Here is a 23,822-nt window from a genome sequence, read left to right on the forward strand (position 1 = left end):
TTACAATTTACCTGACAGTGGCTATTCAATGCAAAGATCAACTGCCCTCTGGAGTGAGTATTACATGCCACCAAGATGGAAAATTCTTTAATCTCAATCACTTTCATGTCAAGATTAAACTGACCACAATAGACATGTGCGAACTACATTTTCTGGATGACTTCAGTGTCGTTGCCCACTCTACCAGATTTGCAAGCCACTCTCTATCTCAATTCTACATACAAGAAACTCAGTCTGCCCTTGAATACCATCAAAACAAGACTCAATTCAATCCACAACCGGTCAGCAATATCCCATATAAATTGAAGGAGAGACTCTGGAACATGCTGAGCACTTCTCATACGTTGGCAGCCACGTCTCTCAAAAGGCCACCATTGACAAGGAGATCCAACACATCAGCTGTGCCAGTTCAAGCTTTTACAAGTTATAGCAGCGGGGGTTTGACAACAAAATGCCCCACAGTAAACAGAAGTCCTAGTGTACAAAGCAGCTGTCGTCATCACACTCCTGTACTGCAGTGAGACCTGGACTGTGCATCGGCAACACACAAGGGTACAAGAGAAATTCCATCTGCAATGCCTTCGCCACATCCTCTGGGTTCTATGCGAAGGCTGTCAAACACTAGGATTCTTCTTGAAGCCAACTACAAGCATTCAGGCAAAACCCCAGCAAAATCAACTTCAATGGATTGGGCATTACGTCCAAATGGCTCTCTCCTGCCAGTTCCTGTTTTCTCATGTTTCAAATGGCCAGCATTCCAGAGAGGACAACGAAAACACTTCAAAGATACTCTGAAGCACTCACTGAAGTGAGGCAATATTGACATTAGTGACAAGGAGGAGTTGCTACCAATTGTTCAAAATTGTAACAACTTGTCCATTAAGCTTTATCACACTTTGAGTCCAAAAATCTTGATGATGAAGCAAAGCAGTGGCAGAGGAGGAAAGAAAAGGAAGCAAATCCTGCACCCTGGATTCCACTATCGCATGGGACATCTTGCCCCATGGTGCTCAAAGATCTCTAGGTTGGGACTGACCCTATGAAGACCCATAGCAGAAACTTAAGACCCTGAGTAGACGTCATCCTTAAATCGAGGGACTGGTGACAACAACGACAATCTCCCGCATAGATGATGATTACAGAATTCCTAAGCAGATCTTCTATGGAGAACTGTCTCAGGGCAATAACATCAAGGTGGTCAGTACAAATGATACAAGGACACTTAAAAAAAAATGCTTTACAACCTTCTGCATTGCAGACCACCTCTCTTGGGAAAATGCTGCAGCCAACTGGACCACATGGAGGCAAGCACTCAAATTTGGTTCAGCATGCTTCTAGGGCCATCTACGCAAAATCCCAAATACCCAGAGGAAGGCACAGCTGCAGAGGTTCCCCCAAGCACCAATGACAACAAAATGAATTGCCAGTTCGATGGATGTTTTGGCAGGTACCACATCGGACTCTTCTGTCACGGGCAAAAATTTGGTAGATGGAGTAAATTGTGGGAAAGTGAGAGGTTGTCCACTTTGACAGGAAGAACAGAAAAGCAAAATATTATTTAAATGGAGAGAGACTGCAGAATGCTGCAGTACAGAGATATCTGAGTGTCCTTATATATGCATCGCAAAAAGTTAGCATGCAGGTATATACAAGGCTATGGGCCTAGTGCTGGAAAATAGGATTAGAATAGTTAGGCACTTGTTTGACTGGCGGAGACAAGATGGGCAAAAGGGCTTTTTTCTGTGCTGAAGACGTCTATGACTCTATGAGGTACAGCAGATAATTAGGAAGGAAAATGGAATGAATGTTGGTTTATTGCAAGGGGGTTGGAGCATAAAAGTAGGGAAATCTTGCTACAATGGTACAGGGCATTGGTAAGACTGCACCTAGACTACAACAGTTTTGGTCACCTTATTTAAGAAGGGCTATACTTGTATTGGAAGCAGTTCAGAGAAGTTTCAATAGGCTGTCTTATGAGGAAAGATTAAGCAGGTTGGGTCTATGCTCATTGGAGTTTAAAAGAATGAGAGGTGATCTTATTGAACATTTGAGATTCTGAGGGGGCTTTATAGGATAGATGCTGAGAGGATGTTTCCCCTCTTTGGGGAGTGAAGAACAAAGGGCACAAATAAAAAATAAGGGGTCCTCCACTTAAGATGGAGATGCTTAGGAATTTCATCTCTTAGAGGATCATTAATCTTTGGAATTCTCTTCCCCAAAGACTAGTCGAGGCTGGGTCATTCAATATATTCAAGGCTGAATTAAACACGTTTTTGATCTACAAGGGAGTCGAGGGCTATGGCGGTGGTGGTGGGGAGTGCAGTTAAGACCACAATCAGGTGAGCCACAGTCTTACTGAATGGCAAAGCAAGCTCAAAGGTCTGAATGGCCTACTCCTGCTCCTCTTTCATATTTCATATGATCTTAAGTCATGAGAGGATCCAAAGACAATAAAATTATTTACAGCCTGGACATAATCAAACCGTTAGTCACACAAATCAAAATTGAACTCCTTGCCCCACAAAACAAAATCAAAGCAGCCCACTGTTGCTCTCTCCAACACACTCTTGGCTATAGATTCTTTTATGGTCACCATTAATACCACACTGTGATCAATTGTTATTGCAGTACAATTACTGGAAACTCACTTCCAAACTCCCACCCCATCACCAGCTAATTGCCAAAGCCACCAAGCTAAATTCCAACTGGCAACCCAGCCAATAAAAATTGCTGAACTTCAATGCCAGCTGAGTTTCAAATACAACTCAGGTTGCATCCAGATCTACTGGCACAGCCACCAAGACTGTCACATCCTGTAAGCGTAATCTTCAAGTTCTAAAGCAACTGCATTTACAAATTCTGAACCTGCCCCTTTAAATGTTACTCTGAATTTGTGTTAAGTTGGATATTACACACTAAATTGAACAAATATGTATAGCCTGGAGTTTCCTCAGAGCTGCTCCAGCCTAGTCACTGTAATTTTGCCACAAATGTGATGGAAAACCTGTTTAGGTGCAAAAACAGGTTTTTCTCCACATTTCCGGTGAGGTTATGACAGCAGCATGGGAGTACCTCAAAGGAAATTCCTAGCCCATGAGCGAGACAGTCAGTGACAGAGCATACGGTTCAATGAGCAGAATAGATTACATTTTTATAGAATTAGCACAAATTTGGATTTCTATTTGAGGAATTAAATCAAATGTATAACTTAAATAACATCTTAATACTACAGGGTTTGCTTTAGTGTGTTCTAGTGTATAACGTCAGTTATCAACTGCAACACAAACAAAAACTGAACAACTTAGGAAACAAGAGGTCAGCATTCTTCATTTGACAGCACAGCAAGATATTGTACACTTTTTGGCAGTAACATTCTAAAACCACATGCAAATCTATTTTTGTAGTAAACATGTCTGCAACAATGGATAATTGTAATAACGTTCCACAAAGTGAAATGATATCTGGCTTTTATACATCAGACACATTCTGAATTTAGGAAATAGTAATTTATAATTTCTGCTAAAGCCCACCTTATAACCTCTCGTGTTCTGCATCCTTAGATACAGCTCCACACAAAATAACATTAATCTACATTATCCGATATTATAGGGTGCATTTTCTCTATTTGTGCCTCTCTTGTTTCTCTTCTGTTCTCCATTTATCCCCCCACTTTGATTCACAATACCCACTGCTAAGTTGGCATCCCTTCCTGTTCAAAGCTCCCAATTCCAATATCAGAAAAATAATTTACAATTGTAAACTGCCAGACAAAGTCAAAGGGTGTTACATCTTTGTATGACATAATTCTGGCTATACACCAATTTCAAAATTATATGAGGTGGAAGAACACTCATCTTATTTTAGTTTCCTGTAAGTTAAGTCATAACACTAATGTTTAAGAACATTAATGCCTGTCATTATATGTTCATGAATTACATTAAAATAGACAGTGGCATCTATAAGCATTATTCATTCTTAAAATAACAGACAATCCCCTATTTTAAATGGCGGAGCATCATAAACCACATTGGTCCTGACAGCTTCTCTGCTAACTCCAGCGCAGATATCAGCAAAAATGTGACAGTGAGATTATTACATATGATACATTAAGAAACACTGCTAGAACATTAGATCAGACTGAATGTGTGAACTGGAGGAGGAGAGGGAAATGGTTTAGCCATGCTACAATTAGCTCATCCATATTAAAATGGGTATGCCAACTGATTTACAAGACCACTCCTCTATTATTATTGTACCTTAATTAAAATGGTACAAACTATTGTGCCAATATATAGACAGTATAAGGAAGTTTGTCATTTCTGGAATATTCTCAAAGATTTTGGATTTGTTGAAGGTTGATACATACAAGTACCCATTCCAAGCCAGAAATTTGGATAGCAACACAGCTAGTCAAAGGAAGAAACATCCTGAAGAATCAGTCTACAACACAAAGGGCGTCACGGCCTTAGCTCAGTGGTAGCACTCCCACATTAATCTGTAGTTCGTGCATTCAATTCTGACTCCAGAAACTTCAGCACATAATCTAAGATGTCACATCAGTGCAGAACTGAGGGAGAGCTACACTGTCAGAGGTGCTGTCTTTCAGGTGAGGTAAGATGAGGCTACGCTTGACAGCAAGGCACCTATTGACCGACTGTGGCATCAAGGAGCCTTAGCAAAATTGAAGTCAATGGAAATCAGGGGGATAACTCTCCATTGGTTGGAACTATACATAGCATAAAGGAAGATGGTTGTGGTTCTTAAGGGCTAATCATCTCAGCCAATCATCTTCAGCTGCTACAATGACCTTCCTTCCATCATAAGGTCAAAAGTGGGGATATTCATTGATGATTGCACAATGTTCAGAATCATTCTCAGCTCCTCAGATACTGAAACAGTCCATATGCAGCAAGGCCTGGACAACATTCAGGCTTGGGCTGATGTGGCAAGTAACATTCGCACCACCCAAGTGCCAGGCAATGGTCATCTCCACCAAGAGGGAATTTAACTATTGCCCCCTTGACATTCAACGTTATTACTGAATCCCCCAAAAGCAGCATCCTACAGCCATATTAACACTGTGGTCAAAAGGGCCATACAGAGGCTGGGAATTCTGCAGTGAGTAACTTATGTCTGATCCTGACCCCCGCCCCCTTAAAGCTTGCCCCCATATGCAAGGGGCAAGTCAGGAGTGTGATCAAAGCTTTCCACATGCTGAACTCATCTCCAACTCAAGAAGCTTGACACTACCCAGGACAAAAGCAGCCTACTTGATTGGTGTCCCATCCACCACCTAAAACATTCACTCCTTCCACCACCAGTGCACAGTGGCCATCACGCCATTTAGAAGTTGCACAGCAGCAACTTGCCAAGAATTCTTCAACAGCACCTTTCAAACCTGCAACCTGTACTACCAAGAACAACAATGGCAGCAAATACATGGGAACACCACCACCTGCAAGTTCCCCTCCAAGTCAATCACTATCCTAACTTGGAACTATATTGCTGTTCCTTCACGGTCACTGGTCAAAATCCTAGAATTCCCTCCCTAACAGCACTGTGGGTTGCAGTTCAAGGCGACAGCTCACCACCATTCTCAAGAGCAATTAGAGAGGGGAACAAGTGTTTGCCTTCCCAGCGACACCCACATCCCGAGGCAGAATAAAAAGCAAATAAGATGTTAATCCAGAAACCCATCTACCTCCTCAGGTGGGCAGGAAGGGTCCAATAGCACTATTCAAAGAAGAATAGAAGTGCTCTCCTGGTGTCCTGGTCCATACTTATCCTCCACCAACATAACAAAAAAGCTGATTATCTGTTTAATGTCTCTTTGCTGCTTGTTGGGCCTAGCTGTGCTTAATTTGGCTGCCATGTTTCTTGCAATACAACAGTGACTACACTTCAGAAGTACTTCATTGGCTGTGAAGGCAAAAGGGTGAGAAGTAGTAGTGTAATTTTTTAAATAGTAGACTATGTGGAAGAATACTGTTATTATTGTTGTGGGTCTGGACTTAAAGATAATGCTGGAGGCAATGCTGTCAGCAAACTTTCTTTTAGTGAACATTCTACTATTTACAGTACAGACTCAGCACAAGGCTATACATAGAACTATCCCTCCCATGCTCTGCTTTCATGTAATCTTACGTCACTGATGATTTATGTTTTATATTTACATTAACAACCTTTTATACTACAAATACTGCCATGATGTGATGTGTGCATCTGTATTATTAATTTTAATTTCATTGGTTGATCAAGTATATAGACTCTTTTAAAACAGTCACTGACTTAAGATGGTTGCCACAGATCATCTGACATGTCTGGTATTACAAGTTGGTCAGTTTCTGGAAGTTTCCAATGTGGATTACAATTTTGACATTTGCCAAACCTCCTATGGAACTGCACACCTGATGTCAAGAATTACTTCAAAAACTAAACCTTGTAACTGACTTACATTTCTATAAGCTAGCTTCCAGGCAGAGACAGAAGGTCTACCAGGACAATGCCTATATATAGGTGTTGAAATGTTCTTCCTAACTCATCACAGGGAAGAATGGTCTATTCAGAAAAGATAGCTGGAATATTAAAGACATTAATCACTAGGACATAACACAATAGCCAAGGTCTGTCCAGACATAAGCTAATCAATTAGCTTCTGTGTGAAATACATAACTCATTAAAGGGAGAGGTCATGTGACTAGAATAACCATATTGAAATGTCTTTTATTACAACACCCTGGTTGTTTTAGTCCAGAAAAAGTTATCCACTGAAACAATAACATAATTTCTCTCTCCCTACTGTTCTTAAGTTTAAGTCTCTAACTCTGATACATTTTTGAATCCATCACAAAGATAGTGAATTTCAATCAAAAGGAACCTCAGGTGCAATAGCATCCACTTTTGGGAAAGATAAATGATGGTTTAAAAGAGACTGCCTCCAGAAATTGCAATTTACATCGGCCTCAACCCCACTGGGATTTTAAGGCCATTGTGAAAAATCTGCCTGAGCCACGAACAGCAAAGGAATCAAGCACTGAGCCCTCTGTTTTTTACCTTTTAATATTGAATCTTAGGCCAGGATTCCACCCCCCAACACCACCCCCCTCCGCGGGATTGAAGAGTGGGCATGCAGAGGAGCACCTCAGATCAGCACCCCCAAAGCCATTTTACATGGGCAGGCCAATTAAGGCCCGCCCAGCGTGAAATCCGCATTGAAGCGCTGTGCGCTCCCTGTGAGGGCAGGGGGGTGTCCCTAAACCTGAGAGCACACTCTTTCGTGCATGTGCACGAAAGAGCGCATTCATCTTCCTGCCTCGGGGGATCAGCTCTACTGTCAAAAATATTAATAGAGAAAAAAAAATTCCCTGACATGTCCCCTCATGACACTGTCACATGAGTTCGGACATGTCCATAACTTCTAAAAACACTTAATTAATTTTTTAAAAACCTACATGAAACCTCATACCACCTGTGGATGAGGTTTCATGTTTTTTCTAATGCCTGCCAGGACTCCTGGCCTGCCCGCCAATCTTAAAGTTGGACGGGCAGGTCCATTAATTACTTAAATAACTGTCAATGGCTTCAATTGGCCATTAACAGGTCGGTGGGCGCACAACTGATTTTGCTGAGCCCCCACTGAAAATTTAAATGGGGTACGGTGACATCAAGAGTTCCACCCGACGTCACTGTGTGTCATTTTACGCGTCAGCGAGCGGGCATCGCGCCCCACTCGCCAATGGGAAAATCCTGGCCTTAATATGGCCAAAAGTTAGCCTCTTCTACTATACAGCTATAATTTTACATGTTTTTTATTCTGTGTCTGTTGCAAAAGTTGGGATATGTATGTATTTAAATGTATTTAAATCTTTACCTGGGTGGGCTTTTAGCACAATAAAAAGTAATTTCTCTGTTTAAACTCAAGAAAGCCTGTCAGACTGAGTTATTTGCAACCAGCACGCAAATGGTTAAAGATGACAAAAATATTCTTTTATGATCAATCGAGGAGTGGGAAAGAAAGGCTGAGTCCTGACAGGGTGCCCTCAAAAATCGTAACGTTACGGACAGGGAAAATTGCAATAACAAATATGACTCTAGCAGTTATTGAAGTTTTCTTTATTTCAAGTAAACCTTTACAGGTAATGCCCAAATAGGTCACGAGTTAAATTTACACAATATCTTTCATTGGTGTATTTGTTAGAATTATAAAAGATAACAGCGCAGAAGTAAACCATTTTGGTCACTGAGATATAAAGGAAATATTCAAGCCTGGAGGCAATAGAGAAGAGAGCAAAATGGTAGTCATGGAAAAGGTGGGGCCTTTCAAGATGAACAAGTAAATCGTCTTGTGGAGCGAGAAGGTAAGGCTGAGGCACAAAATGAATAATTTGCATCTATTTTCACTAAACAGCAGAATCAGGCCTATGTGAAAGTAAACAAGGGGATGGAGGAACTGCATTGGGTAAAATAGATAAAAAGGAAGTACTTAAAAGGTTGGCAGTGCTCAAAGTAGAAAAGTCACCTGGGCCAGAAAGGATGTATCCTGAGATGCTGGGGGAAGTAATGGTGGAGATAGCTGAGGCTTTGGCCACAATCTGTCACTCCCCCTTGGATATGAGAGAGGTGTCTGAGGACTGGAGGGATGCAAATGTAATGCACCTGTTCAAAACAGGCAGAGAGGTAATCAAGTCAGTAACTCTAGGCCAATCATCCTATCAGAGGTGGAAAACCCTAGAGACTATAATGGGAGACAACATTAATTACCACTTGGAAGAACAATGATGGTCAATTTGGATTTGCTAACCGCAAATTGTGTTTGACAAATTTGATTGAGTTCTTTGATGAAACACAGGGGGTTGAAGAAGGTACTATAGTTATTTATATAATAAAAACAAAAAACTGTGGATGCTGGAAATCCAAAACAAAAACAGAATTACCTGGAAAAACTCAGCAGGTCTGGCAGGATCAGCAGTCTCCGCCAATGCTGCCAGACCTGCTGAGTTTTTCCAGGTTATTCTGTTTTTGTTATAGTTATTTATGTCTTGTGCATGGACTCTCAAAAGGTGTCAGAGTGCCGCACAGCAAACTTGCAAACAAAAAATTTGGAGCCTGTGGGGTTCAAGGGGTGGTGGCAGCATGGATACAAAACTGGCTAAGAGACAAGAGAGCAGGGCGGGTAATGGTGAATGATTCCTTATCAGGCTTGGGGTGGAGGGCAGTGAAGGGGTAAGTGCACAGAAGTGTCCCTTGGGGTTAGGTATTAGGAACATTGCCCATTTTAATATATATTAATAATTTGGACTTGATATAGGAGGCAAAAACGTCAAAGTTTGCCGATGACACAAACTTGGAAATGTGAACAAACTGCTAAAATGGGCAGACGCATGGCAGGTGAAGTTTAACACAGAAATGTGAAGTAACATACAGTAAAATTTTTGCGATCCACCACTGTACCAACTGGAATTCTCTAGGAAAGGAATTTCTGACAGCTCAATTTTTTTTTTAAAATCAACTGCTTGGCTCACAGGTAAACTCATAGTTAAAGTCACAAGAGACAAGGATAAACCAGGAAGTTAAAAGCCAGCATCCAGGAATTTGAAAATCAGGCCAAAGATTGAAGTCAGCTCTCTCGGGCTTCTGTAACGTCTGAGCCATGAGTAAAAGGCAGCACCATCACTCCAGTTACAGAGTCGGCAACCTGGTTACAAAAATTACAAAATTTCAGAGTCCACTTGCAAGATCGTGAGTGTTGGCATGCCTGCAGCTAACAATAAGCCAAATCATAAGTTAACATATCTATGAATGCAGCAAGAGGCTTACTCACAGGCCAATGTATCCATAGAAATGCTGACAGCCTTGTACGTTCCTCACAAAACAAAAACAAAAATACCTGGAAAAACTCAGCAGGTCTGGCGGCATCTGCGGAGAGGGACACAGTTAACGTTTCGAGTCCCAGTGACCCTTCAACATTCCTCGCATGTGTCCTGGAATTTGAGATGCTCCAATTTCAACAACAGAAGAGCTATTTCCCCACTCTGCCTACAAGGATGGATTGATAAGGTATTGCATATCACGAGAACACCCAGGATTGGTTGAAAATGGAACTCATAGGTAACCGGCATTTTTGATTAACCAGCATCACCCCATCCCCTGCTGGATAACAAAAATTTTACTGTATTTGGAAGAATGAAGGAAGAGAGGCAATATAAACTAAATTATATCATCTTAAAGCATTCAGAAACAGAAACACCTGAGGCTGAATCGTCCCAGATTTACACTAAGTGTGGTAGCGAGTGGGAAAAATGACATTTTAACCACCGGCTTCAATGGCAGCTTCTCATGCCGTATCGTCCCAAACCCACGCATTAATTATGCATTCGTGGGAAACACGCCGTTTCGATGGCAGGTAGTCTCTTGTTCGCCCATCACGCTTTCACCTCACCACATCATCACTCCAGGCACCACAATTAAAGTGCACCATGCGCCCACCCCTTAGTGCTTCCAGCCCACAGGAAGGCAGGATGGCCCCAAAAGACAAAAAGACTACAGCCCCCTACTTCAGTGACACATCCCTTGAGCGCCTTTTGAACGACGTGTAGACCTGCCGCAGTGTCCTCTACCCCCACTCTGGCCACAGGATGGGCAGCTGCATCACCAATCCAGCTTGGGAGGCAGTAGCAGCAGTGGTCAGCACCAATGCCCTGCAAAGCCACCTAGTGCTGCTACAGGATAAATGGTCTCATCCATTTCACCAGGGTAACTCTGTCTTCTCATCACTCTCAACTCACACTCTCAAACCCATCAGACATCCACAGGGATCTCACACCTCAAGAGACAACACCACTAATGCTCTCACACACCTGCACATCTCCGTTGAGCTCATATTCTCTCAAGCTTGCGTCCTCATCCTGTCAATGGCTCCCCTCACCAGACAAACATTCCACGCAGTGCCATGTGTGCTGCTCGCACTCTCTCCATCTATTTCCATGCAGAAGAAGCCCGCTCACATCAGCAGGGAGGGGTCCTAGACGGGGGGGGGGGGGGAGTGGCCAACATTAGGCCCCTCACTCACTTTAAGGAGCATGCATTGTGCACTGACTAGTGAGGACATGGACCATGCCCTGGTGATGGTGAGGTCAATGGTGAACACCCACCTGAGGATCCTGCACCACATCATCCCTCTCTCAACGCAAATGTGAGTGCTCTCTCTCCTACTTTTGACTCTGCTGATATCCACTAATTATCTCCACTTTGGTTCACAGGGAGCTCTGCCAAGCAACCAAAACCTTCAGCCAGCCAGTCCCTCAGCTCCATCCAGATCCTCACCTCCAGCCAAGAGGACACCTCCTCCAGTGAAGAGCTGGAAATAAGCAGCCTGGAAGACCTGTTACAGAGCTTGCCCACACCTTCCACCAGCACAGAGACACACACCTCGATGGGACCTAAATCTTGTGGGAACATCACACAGAGTTGTTGGAAGCCCTCAACAGAGTGGCACGTAAGTCAGAGAAGTGTATTAGTCTGCTCTCTGGGGAAACGGTGCCCACATGTGCATATATGGAGCTCTCCAAGGGAAGGATGGCGGACGCCATGGTGACGCTGGTCCAGCAGAACGCGGAAGTGTGTGCAGACCTGCACTCCATTGCAGGAACCATGGGTGAGTTCCTGCAGTGGCAACATAAGAGGGAAACGGGGCACCTCGACATCCTGCCAGATGCTCCTTCCCCTCAAGGAGTCAGGCCGGGGCCCCCAGGCACCCGAAGGGAGGAGGCACGCCAACTGGAGACCCCTGGGTCATCCACTCAGTAATCTCAGAAACTGCCCTCTCCCTCCAAGTCCCTTTTGTCTATGAGACCCTCAACCTCATCCTCTGTCACCAGAGGGAGCAGCTGGCTAACGAGCAATTCTGGAGGGAGAAGTGTGTATGTGGCAAGACCCTTCAGAACTTCATGCAAGCTCTCTCCCACACACGTGAATCCTTCCCCTATCACACTAATCTCACTGTCCTGAACATTTTCAATGCTGCCTGCTGGGGTTTACTTTCAGTATTTCCACCCATCGAATGACCACAGTCTCGTGCATCACCTGATCTCACGCACCATGACTCTCGATTCACTTTCAATTTAGACAAGCATGGTCGTTGTTCATTTTCTTGTGCACTCCTCCCGTCTTTTCCTCTCCTCCAGTCACCCATTTCCTTTCCCCCATCACTGTTGATGCCCCGGCATCGCCTTCCATCTCCCCTCCATGACCTACCAGCTACAACCTTTTTCCTTCAAGGATATCCAAGTGAATGTGCACATTCCCTTTGTTCCCAAAAATCCCACCCACTCACATCTACATTAGCCTCCCGACCTTCTCCTTCCCACCCACAGGGTCTGTATCTGCCTCAGAGTCCCTGTGAGCCACCCTCACCATTCTGTCCACCACAACCGTCGAACTCTCACCCTCCAAACCTACTGCCTCACTCTGCCCTCAGTCATTCTCAACATTCCCTCATATCATGCCCACCCTCAGTTTGCTCCCCATGAAACTGATTTCTGGCCTTCCCGCTTTTTTATCCACTCATGTCATCGAACACACCCAACGCCACGGGCACGGAAAATTCCGCCCCTGGTGTCTTACGTGTATAAATCCTTGAAAGTGGCAGGACAAATTGAGAAGGCTGTTCAAAAAGACATATGGAATCCTGGGATCTTCATAATAAAGGCATAGAACACAAAATCAAGAAAGTAATGCTAATCCTTATAAATCACTGGTTAAGCTTCATATCAAATGTGACCTATTCTGGACACCGCATGATAGGAAGGATGCAAAGAAGACAACTTACTAGAATGAGGGTCAAGTACTTCAAGATTTGTAGCGAGAAGACAGGTACTGGGATTGTTAGAGAGGTTGGAAGGTTGATAAAATTTCATGAAATAAAGGGGTTTTTTTATGAACGGATAGGGACACCAGTGGCAGGAGGGTTCATAATCAGAAAATGCATATTTAAGGCAAACAGAAAAATAATCAAGGGGAAGATGAGCAGAAATGTTGAGTTATGATTTGGAATGCACTGCCTGATAGGATGATGGAAACAGGTTCAACAGTAACTTTCTAAAGGGAATTAGATATATAGTTTAAAAGGAAAACTTGCAGGGTTATTGTGAAACAGCATAGGGAATGGGACTAATTGGTAGCTTTTCAGAGAGCTGGCAGAGGCCTGAGGAACAGAACAGTCTCCTTTATGGCTGTAAAATTCTAAGAGCCACAAGACTGGTGATAAGGGTTTAAGTTATGAGGAACGACTGGCTCAATAGGAGATACCCAAGACGTAATTTGAAAAGTAAAGAGAGTCAATGATATGGAAAAAGTTAATCAAGAATACTACTTCATATTAAACAGGGGAAGTTATTAATAAATAATTTTAAACCGATATTAGAGGGATCAACAATTAAAATGGAATTCTGAGCAAAATGGGAGTGATGAAAATCCTGAATCATTTATGAAACAATTAGATGACGTAATGGGGAGCAAAGGATTGTTTGGATAGATGAATGTGTGCAACAGTCTCGCTCATCTGTAGATGTCTTGTGAACTCTATGCTGATGTTTCCTTCCCCCATGAGTCTCCTAGATTACACCAATTCTACTTTGAGGCTCCCTTTTTTGCCTTCACCTTAAAAGAATTTATGGACTGTTTCAATAACAGCTTGTGACAAGAGATTTCCATACCTTCAATATCCATTCTACAAAGGCATTTTATTTAGCCCATGTAATTTACTCAATAATTTTTATCCCTATGGGTACTAATTACCAGATAAACACATTAAGGAGTAAGGAATAAGCAGGCTATGCTGATAGGGATAGATGAAGAGGAGCAGAAGGCGGCTTACATGGAGCATAAACATCAACGTGGACCAGTTGGGCCTAACAGCCTGTTTCTGTGCTGTATATTCTATGTAATGTACAAAAGGCAGTTTACTCTCAAAAAGTAATTTTAACAGTTTTAATGTTTGAATCTCATTAGTTAATAAGTATCAGCAAGAGTTATTCATTCTGCTTGTGTATTTTGGTAACCATCCAAGAGTAGCTCAGTAATATCATTGCTCACAGAGTTCTGAAAAATAGCATTATCAAATTGGTCCTGTGTTAGATGGTCATGGCAAACAAGGAAAAATCTACTCATCCAAGCCCCAACCTACATTTATAGACACTTCTGTCCACAACTATCACATAGTCCTTGTCTGGTTTCATTTTCACAATAAGGACATCCTCCACCATGCAGTGGGGTACAATCATCACAGCAAATGGTACAGACTAAGGGCAGATATAGTAGACCAAAACTTGAGCAATACTAGTAACAGAGTTGTATGCAACCACATTCTGTAACCTAATGCCCCAACATATCACTCACTCTTATAATATGACTAAGATGGCAAGCGAATCTTAAATCAGAGGGTTTAGAAAGGCAAGCACCAGAAATAATTTAGAACAAGAAACCAAGATATTGAATATATTATCAAGGACTGCCTACATGCCCAACACCAAAAACAGCAGGTTCCACACCAATAAATCAGGAGGGAGCTTTGGAGATCTACCACGTTCAGTGCAGAATGAAGGTAGACAATTGAGCAAGTAACGGGATAGTTCAAGAAAAAGGTCTACTGCTAGCTTCACATAATCACAATTAAGTGCAGCCTGTCAGTGTGCCCCATATCCTTTGAGCAAATACATTTTTTAAAACTATCAAGCAATGCCACAGAAAAGAACGGACATGTGGTTCCAAGCAGTTGGGACAGAAAGGTTATCTCCTTTGAGAAGCATTTTTTTTTGTTTCTCTCCTTCCTCTTTTGGCGCAAATGAGAGGGTAGATGGCCGAGCTGCTTCTTGCTGTCTTCCAATGTCATGTTAGAACTAACTGTAATGAAGTGGGTAAACCCAGTCATCAGGACTTACCCTTTCTCCCCACGTTGAGTGCCTAAACTCTACTTGTTACTTATCCCCACTCTCCTGGCTGATCAGAAGCTTGCTGCATTTAACAATTGAAATCCCAGTTTCTACTAGCATCCCTAGGAAACAAATATGTCTGAATCATTTGGAAATTAAAGAAAAGGATGAGTACTTTTACTAGATCTCTCAAGAACACCTCATGTAGATTAACTAAGGAATGCTTAAAAATATTTTCAATCACTGCAGTTTCCAAATTAAATATGAGAACTCAGGTAAAATATACAAAATCTAGCCATGGCAATTTTGTAACATTACAAATATACAATTGCATCCATAGAATCCTCGTTAAGACAAACATTAACCAAAATATTTTTGATCCTTTTTCCCCCATCATTGCCCCAATCTGGTTTACCAATTCCTCTATCATCTCCTCTCAGGCTGACAGTTAGCAAATGAAGCAATGCATCATTCGCAATGTTCCCCCACCCCCGCCTCTCAGCCAAGAGTTAAACTTACAGCATAATAAATCCAAAATCATTTTGTCATTCGGCTGAAAGCACTTATATCACCTGATTTCTTAATACAGTATACAGGTATGGCCTACTAGATTTTTTGAGTGCAACACTGAAAGAACTAACCACTGCTAAAGAATCATCTTTGAAATGCTGACAGTGGATAAGCTCAAATGGTTAGGGTCGTTAGCTTCCAAATGGGCAAGTTACTTTCCATCCATAGGCTGGCAGATCCACCAATATCGCAACCTTCACTTCCACATTTTTTTGGGGGTGGGGGGGGGGGGGGGGGTGGTCAGAGTGTTTCTAATCCAATTTCCTGCTGCCTGATCTGGTGTCTAAACTGTCACTGACTGGGTGCTGTAAGATTTCTCTTATATTTGAGCACTTCAGTAATCAGGCTTCAACCAGGAGTTGTCATGCAGTTTTACACATAAGCTCTTGGCACTGATGGGGGCTGGTTTGAGGGGTGGGAATGATAACAAAGGCACTTTCAACATACAAGAACTAGACAGCTGTTTCACATAACGTTCCTGACAAAAGTATGAACTACCAGCATTCAAAATGTTGGCAGAAAGAGTGCATACCAAAAGCCAGCCATATTAATGGCACTCCATTGTTGCTGCTGAATAGAAAAAGCAAAACTATAGTCAAACAGCAGCTAGCTATGCATTTACATTCTGTACACTAAGCCAGGTCATAACACTGGAATGATATAGCTCTATATCTGGCTTTGCAAAAGAGAACTTAGCGGCACATATCTATGAACCTTTCATATCATATCCTACTGGTGAGTAAGCTGTGCTGCATCATTTTCATTCCATCAATAAAAACATTAACTCCTTGCTACAAAATTAACCTGACATACAAATATTGACTGATTACAATTAATGATTAATTTATTTGAAATCACAGGCAATAGAACACTCCAAATCAGGTACAATACTATGACTGCAATAGAAATAAAACCCAAATCACTCCCCACATATTGCTCACAGTAGCAGGATAGTGAAAAAAATGTATTCTATATAAATTAAAATAATTGAATGCAGTGACCCTGTAGATCAATGCATATCAGCTTATTTACAGCAAAGGGAATGACACCACAGATCCACCATGAATAAAACGGCAATTAATAGGCTCACATTAAGGGTAATTTTCTTCCATTTTTCACAGCTCTTAAGATACTTAAATACCAAGTCCTTACTTGGTACGATCACATTTATTATTTGCATATATAGATTTTTTTTTACTTACAGCTACTACTCCAAGACTTCAACAGAGACTTGATGCCGATTTCAAAAAACACAGAATCCTGTAGGCTTAACATTATGCCTTTTGATGAGCAGCAGCAACAAGATGATTTACCACAACAGTTTGCCCTGGCTGTGTGTTTATTCCGTCTCAAATTGCTGTCCCCTGACTCCTTTCAAAGGCAGAGCGGTTCTGGCCTCAAGTGTCTTTCTCATTATCATGCAGTCTTTCTATGTGACGCACATTTTGAGTTCCAGCAATGCTGAATGCAGATGAACTCACAAGCCAGCCAAAAAACTTACTCTACATGGAGGGTAGTTTGAAGGACAATTTCATCTTTCACGGGGCACAACAATATGTACCTTCCGCAAAGAATGAACCATATGATTCACACAAAGAGTAGTCTTTAATGGCTGAGTCGAACAACTGTTACCAGCTGCTTCCTATGATGTTGGTAAATACAGTACAGAAGGGTGGCGCTCAGAACTATTGAGAACAAGTGCTTAGTTCTAGCTACCAGAGAAATGCAAACGCATAGAGTGGAACCACCAAAGCACATCTCCTCGCATTGCCTTGTTCAACGGGCAACATTTCACAAAGTCACCACTGAAGTACATTCTTTGCCGCTACTTGCTTCTGAAAAACCTGGCTGCAGCACCTCTTCAAAGCAGTACATTACTTCCTGCAGCACAGCCCACCCAGTCAATAATCAGCGACTTCTCAGCATGCTTGTGATGACGCATGATACAGCGTCCCACTTAATCTCCCAAAGATAATGCTAGCTGCCCGGCTTTTGCTTGGGGGGAGGGGGGGGGGGGGAGGGTTTAGGGTGATGCAATCAACACTGTGGCTTTTCAGCCTATAGTGCAGCACGTCAGCTTACCTCACAACAATTTTTCCTGCCTATCTGCTCAAACAAATTCTCTCATATTTCACAACTGCAGTAGAACAGAAATAGATTACAATGTTAAATCCCTCAGAAAACGTTTTTACTTCGATGATTTTTAACTACATAATACACACCATTTTAACAACATTTTTGTCTCAGCAATTGAATCGTAAATAAACGTTTCAAGTATTCAACAGAAGCAATTTATTTTTACCAGAATATTGTCCAATTAAAGGAAAAAATACTCCCACCTCACTCCCATTCAAACGGCTTCTGGCAATAAGAACTTTTAAATAAGCATATTAATGCAGGAAAACGCCCCAAGGCACTTACTTCAAAGGAGCACAATGAGACAAAAGGTAATGCCGAGTTTCAAGGATGGAGACAATAGGACAGGTGTCCAAAAGCCTGATCAAAAAGGTGGATTTCAAACAGGGTCTTAAAGGAGGTTAGCGAAGTAGGGAGGAAGGGGGATTTGGGAAGGGAATTTTCAGAATGTGGGACTTAGATGGCTGAAGGTAAGGACGTCAATGGTGGAACAAAAAGAAATTTCTCCTCATCTCAGTCCTCAAAGATTGGCCTCTTATCCTGAAACTGTGCCCCCTTGTTCTAGGTTCCCCAACAAAGGGGAAAAACCTCAGTGCCTGTCCTATCAAGCCCCTTCCGACTCTTGGATGTTTCCATGAGATCACTCCTCATTCTTCTAAACTCCAGAAATAAAGGCCCAATTCACCCAGCCTCTCAACATTGGACAACACCCTCATCCCAGGGAGCAACCTAGTGAACTTGCGCTGTATTGCCTCCAACACAAGTACATCCTTACTTAAACATGGAGACCAAAACCACACACATTAATTCCAGATGTGGACTCACCAAGGCCCTGTACAATTGTAGCAAGACTTCTTTATTCTTGTACTCCAATCCCCTTGTAACAAAGGCCAACATGCCATTTGCTTTTCTAATTGCTTGCTGTATCTGCATGCTAACATTGGGTTCCTTGTACAGTATACCCAATTTCCTCTGAACATCAACAGTTACAAGTTTCACAAATTTTAAAAAAATTCTGCTTTTCTATTCTTACGATGAAAGTGAATAACCTCTCAGTTGTCCACATTATACGCCATCTGCCACCCTGTTATCCACTCACTTAACCTGTCTGTATCATGCTGCTACTATGTAGTGGCTAGGTGAGTGGTATTTTCCACTAGCAGGGTGCTGCCATCAGTCCAAAAAGACATTCTGCTTACCACACAATTGAGCAATGTTGTATATGAATTTCAGTGCTAGTACGATGCCAGGTGTGTCGGCCATACATCCCAGAGATCAGCTAATCAAATGAATCAGCATGTTCCTTTGGTTGCTCGTAAGAGGCAGACCATACTCAACTAGGCCATGCTTGCAAAATCCAAAACATCTACTTTTATATGTGATTCCATAATTGGAAAATACCTTGCTGAACAATCCTGAGTGTACTAATGGCTACACAAACAACCAATTTAAGATAATCAGTCGAGCTTGTAACATGGCTCACTTACACTTGCTAGAAGTGACATATATTCATACACAGGGACCTGGTCTCTGCAAACAAAAGGAATACATTCAAGCCTTGTGATTTTTTGGAATTACCAGGGAGCTTGAGAGCCTATAGATCCCCATTTCTTTCTCCACGGCAATGCCTCAGCCAGAGTCAACTTGCCAATCAATCAACACTATTTTCTCCGGTATAAATATAAATTTGATCATTTGAAATTTGGCATTCTTGCATTTGTTCTGATGACTGCATGGTAAAAAGCTTTGTCAACATGTCTCTCTTTTCAGCAATATTCAAGTTCTGTACTAGCAAGCAACTGTCTTCCTACCTCTCTTCACAGTCTCTGTGTCCTCTTCACAACATGTATTCCCACTTAGCTTTGTCTTGTCAGCAAACTCAGATACATTAATTTTGGTCTGTTATTCTAGATCATTAATAGATTACACTAATCTGGAGAAGAGGCGCCATGATTTTAACAGGAGGATGAGAAATTTAAAGTTGTGTAGTTGGTGGACCAGGAGCCAATTTAGGCCGCAGAACACAGGGCTGAGAACTTGATGCAGGTTAGGATCTGGGCAGCAGGGTTTTGAATGAGTTCCAGTTTATAAAGAATTAAAGATGGGAAGGCTAGAAAGGGCATTGGATTAACTAAATCAAGAGATAACCAAAGCATGGATGAGTACTTAAGCAGTAATTGAACTGAGTTAGTGATGGAGACAGGTGATGTTAGAGATGGAAGTAGGTAGTCTTTTAAAACATTTGTTGTTCTTGGAATGTGTGACACTAGCAAAGTTACACATTGAACTCCCTAGTTGCCTGAAAAGGTGATAGCCTTCCCCTAGCATTGCTGTAGTTTGACTATCCCCAAAATATTGTAATTTAGGGAAGGCAGCAATGTTTGTCAGCAGAGTGTGAGACCTGGAGGGTAACCTGAGGTAACGGTGTTTCCAAGGTGTTGCCGGTCTTGCCCTTCTTTGTGGCAGAGGTCAAAAGACGAGGAGGTACTAATGCAGTAATTTTATTGATTTGTTGCCATGCCTCATATGGGCAGGACATATTATAGTGTTGCAGCAACTGCTCCCATCCAGTCAAATGGTCCAAGCAAATGTTGGAGAAGCTTGAGTAGTCAGGTGAGCTAATTGCCACAGAGGACTCAGCCTCTGCCCTGTTCTGGTAGCCACACTGTTAATATGGCTGTTTCAGTGAAGCTTTTGGTCAGTGGTGAACTTCAAGATTTTGATGGTCAGGGGTCAGGAAGTGAGCAGCTTGACAACAGTGGTGCCACTCAAGTCCAGAGGGGTGGTTATGACACTCTCTCTTGTTGGAGGTAGTCACTTCCTAGTGTTTGCAAATGTTACTTGTTATTTTCAGCTCAAGGTAGCATGTTTACCCGTTACTGCAGAATGTTAAGATGGGCTGCTTCATTATCAGTGGAATTGTAATTAGAACTGAACACAATCATAAAATAGGATCAAAGAATGGTTATGTCATGTCTATGCCAGTTGTCTGCAAAAGCAACTCCGCTAATCCCACTTCCCCTGCAAATTTGTCTTCAAGTGCTTATCCAATTTCCTTTTGAAAGCCAAAATTAAATCTGCCTCCACCAAATTCTCAGGCAGTACATTCCAGGTCCTAACCATTTACTGCAAAAAAATCCAATGTTACCATTGATTCTTTAACTATTCATCTTATAACAGTATCCTCTAGTTCTCAACCCTTCAACCAGCAGGTTCTCTCCGTCTGTGCAATCAGGACACCTCAATTTTGGAGAACGCCATCAAATCTCCTCTCAACCTCCTGTTATCTTAAGGAGAACAACCCCTGCTTCTCCAGTTATGGATTATAAGTGAATAGCTTCATTACTGGACTCAAAAATGCCACGCAGATCTCCTGATGTCTCGGAAGGCACTGAACCTCAGGTTTGATTCCCAGGAAACCAGGAGAAATGCTACACAATTGAGTATTTGTCCTCAACATTATCTAGGAATCTCTGCTGGCAGTGTGTTTGTATGTTGGACAAGGTGTGTATTTGTTTCAGCTTATCCTCTTCCACAGTCAATTAGCCTGCCAACACTTAACATCTAGGGTTACACATGAAGAATAGCCGCTTGGTTGAGGTATCACAGGATTAACAATTTACCACAGCATGAGTCAGCATTTTGGAGAGAAAAAAAGATCTTTTCAAAAAGTGATGGAGAAAAGAAAATTAAATGGATTTGTCTACCATATTTTTATGTCAGTTCAGTGACTATTTCAGCAACTCAAATGAAACAAAATACACTGATATAAAAGTTAAAATAATCTTCAAAAGGATAATGTACAGAAGACTACTAATAATCTCTCACTTAAAGTGAAATGAATATAACAAGCACACAGCTGTGAAAATACAAATGTAGAAATGTTATGCTTTAAGCTTATTTATACATTCAAACCTGTCTAGAGCTCAGTTCAGGAATGAAAGCTCCTATTTTAAGGGGGATGGCACTCTGGTGCTTATTAGCATTGTGATTCAAACCGTTTATCATAGCATTTTTCTTGAAATACTGATCTGAATAATTCACAGCGTTCTAAATTCAAATTATTTTGGAATTGAGACTTGCAAGTGCATTCTTGAATACATGTCAGTCAATTCATGTGAAGTTCAACTCATGCACATGAAGTAGATGGAGAAGCTTATTTTTACTGTGATTAAATTTATTATAAATACCATATGAATTTGCATACACTAGCCAAACCAAAGTGTATATTTGTTGCAGCTTGATAGCATAGCTATTTTTTTTAAGGTATTGTTGAAGTTTCAGTATTCTCATGGCCTATTTCTGTAGGAAGCTTCAGACCAACAGCTGGTCCCTACATAAAATTATGAAAACATCTGAAGATGTTAATTTTAAACTAACATCAACCTATTTTATGCAAGTGCTAGAAGTAGGAGGATTGGCAATAAAACATTATAATAACTGAAATGTAGCAATTAACAAGTTCTCACCTCAGAAAAATTTGACGTTAACATTCGCTTGCACCTGTACATTTCACATTTAATGAAGAAGATACAATTCTCTGTGGGGGGAATATATTTCATCTCCATGATCCCAGAACATGGATAAGAAAATTCATATGTACGACCAAATCCAACAAGAGAGAATCTAACCATCGCCCCTTGACATTTAATGGCATTACCATTTCTGAATCCCCCACTATCAACATCCTGGGGGGTTACCACTGGCCAGAAACTGAACTGCACTAGCCACGTAAATACTGTAGCTACAAAAGCAGGTCAGAGGCTAGGATTAATGCAACAAGTAACTCACCTCCTGACTCCCCAAAGCCCGTCCACCATCTTCAAGGCACAAGCCAGGAGTGTGATGAAATAATCCCCGCTTGCCGGGATGAGTGCAGCTCCTACAACACTGAAGAAGCTTGACAACATCCAGGACAAAGCAGCTTGCTTGATTAGTACCACATCCACAAACATTCACTACCTCCACCACTAACTCTCAGTAGCAGTGTACACGATCTACAAGATGCACTGCAGGAATTCACCAAGGATCCTTAGAGAGCACCTTCCAAACCCACCACTACCATCTAGATGGACAAGGGCAGCAGATAGATGGGAACACCACCACCTGGAAGTTCCCCTCCAAGCGATTCACCATCCTGACATGGAAATATATCACCGCTCCTTCACTGTCGCTGTGTCAAAATCCTGGAACTCCCTTCCTAACAGCACTGTAGGTGTACCTACACCACATGGACTGCAGTGGTTCAAGAAGGCAGCTCATCACTTCCTTCTCAACAGCATCTCGGGATGGGCGATAAATGCTGACCTGGCCAGCGAAACCCACAACCTGTGAATGAATAAACAAAACTATTCTCCATACTTTGTAATAAAAAAATTAGAGGTTTGCCATGTCTGCCTGCCGCCCAAATGCTCAGCAGGCCCAATTACTGTAGCCGTATCGATCGAAATGGAGAATTAGTAGCCTACCCAGTCCTGAAGTCAATCTTAGTGCTTGAACACAACTTGAGTACAAGCTTGCCAGTTAGTTTTTAAAAACTTCTCACTTTAAAGGGAGTATTTATTCAACACCATTTCCTCTCCAATACAATTCTTTCTTGGGTAGCCTTATGCATTTCTGTGTTTGCTACAAATATTTTACCAATACATAGACAAATGAACAAATTTCAACACCCTCAGGCCATCTGAGCTCATCTTGTCCATGACACCTGCCTCCCGGTCCCTCAGTCCTATTCCCACTAAACTGCTAATCACCCAACTTCCCCACCTGACATGTTAGCTGATATTGTGAACAGTTCATTCTTCTCAGCTGTTGTCCCTCTCCTTTAAATCTGCCGTCATCACCTCTCCCTTCAAAAAAGCCAATCCTAAACAGCCCCATTGTTGCAAACTGCTGCCCTATCTCTAACCTACCTTTCTTCTCCAAAGTCCTTGAATGTGTTGGCATCTCCCAAATCCATTCCCATCTTTCCCAGAACTCCATGTTTGAATCTCTCAAATCAGGTTTTCCTCTGCCAGTGACAAAATAACTCATACCAAAGTCACATATGACATCCTATGTGATTGTGATAAAGGTAAACTTTCCCTCCTTGCCCTTCTCAACCTGTCTGCAGCCTTTGACATTGTTGACCACAACATCCTCCTCCAACGGTTCTCCAATCTCATCTCGCTGGGTGCAACTGCTCTCACC

At 42.0% G+C, this 23,822-nt stretch overlaps 1 protein-coding gene across 12 annotated transcripts in view; it reads right to left on the reverse strand.

The window, feature by feature from the left end:
* fryl (furry homolog, like) overlaps nucleotides 1–23,822 on the reverse strand; it is a 634,639-nt gene that overhangs the window by 460,636 nt on the left and 150,181 nt on the right. The window contains exon 1 of one of the 12 annotated variants that reach the window (XM_041198424.1): nucleotides 16,700–16,976. The exons of the other annotated variants lie outside the window; for them this stretch is intronic. Coding sequence (XP_041054358.1) covers nucleotides 16,700–16,772 — 73 coding nt within the window. The 5' untranslated portion in view covers nucleotides 16,773–16,976. Of the gene's footprint in view, nucleotides 1–16,699; nucleotides 16,977–23,822 lie in introns of those variants that run through there. 12 annotated transcript variants of the gene reach the window in all.

This window comes from Carcharodon carcharias, chromosome 1, assembly GCF_017639515.1.
Source record: "Carcharodon carcharias isolate sCarCar2 chromosome 1, sCarCar2.pri, whole genome shotgun sequence".
NCBI lineage: Eukaryota > Metazoa > Chordata > Chondrichthyes > Lamniformes > Lamnidae > Carcharodon > Carcharodon carcharias.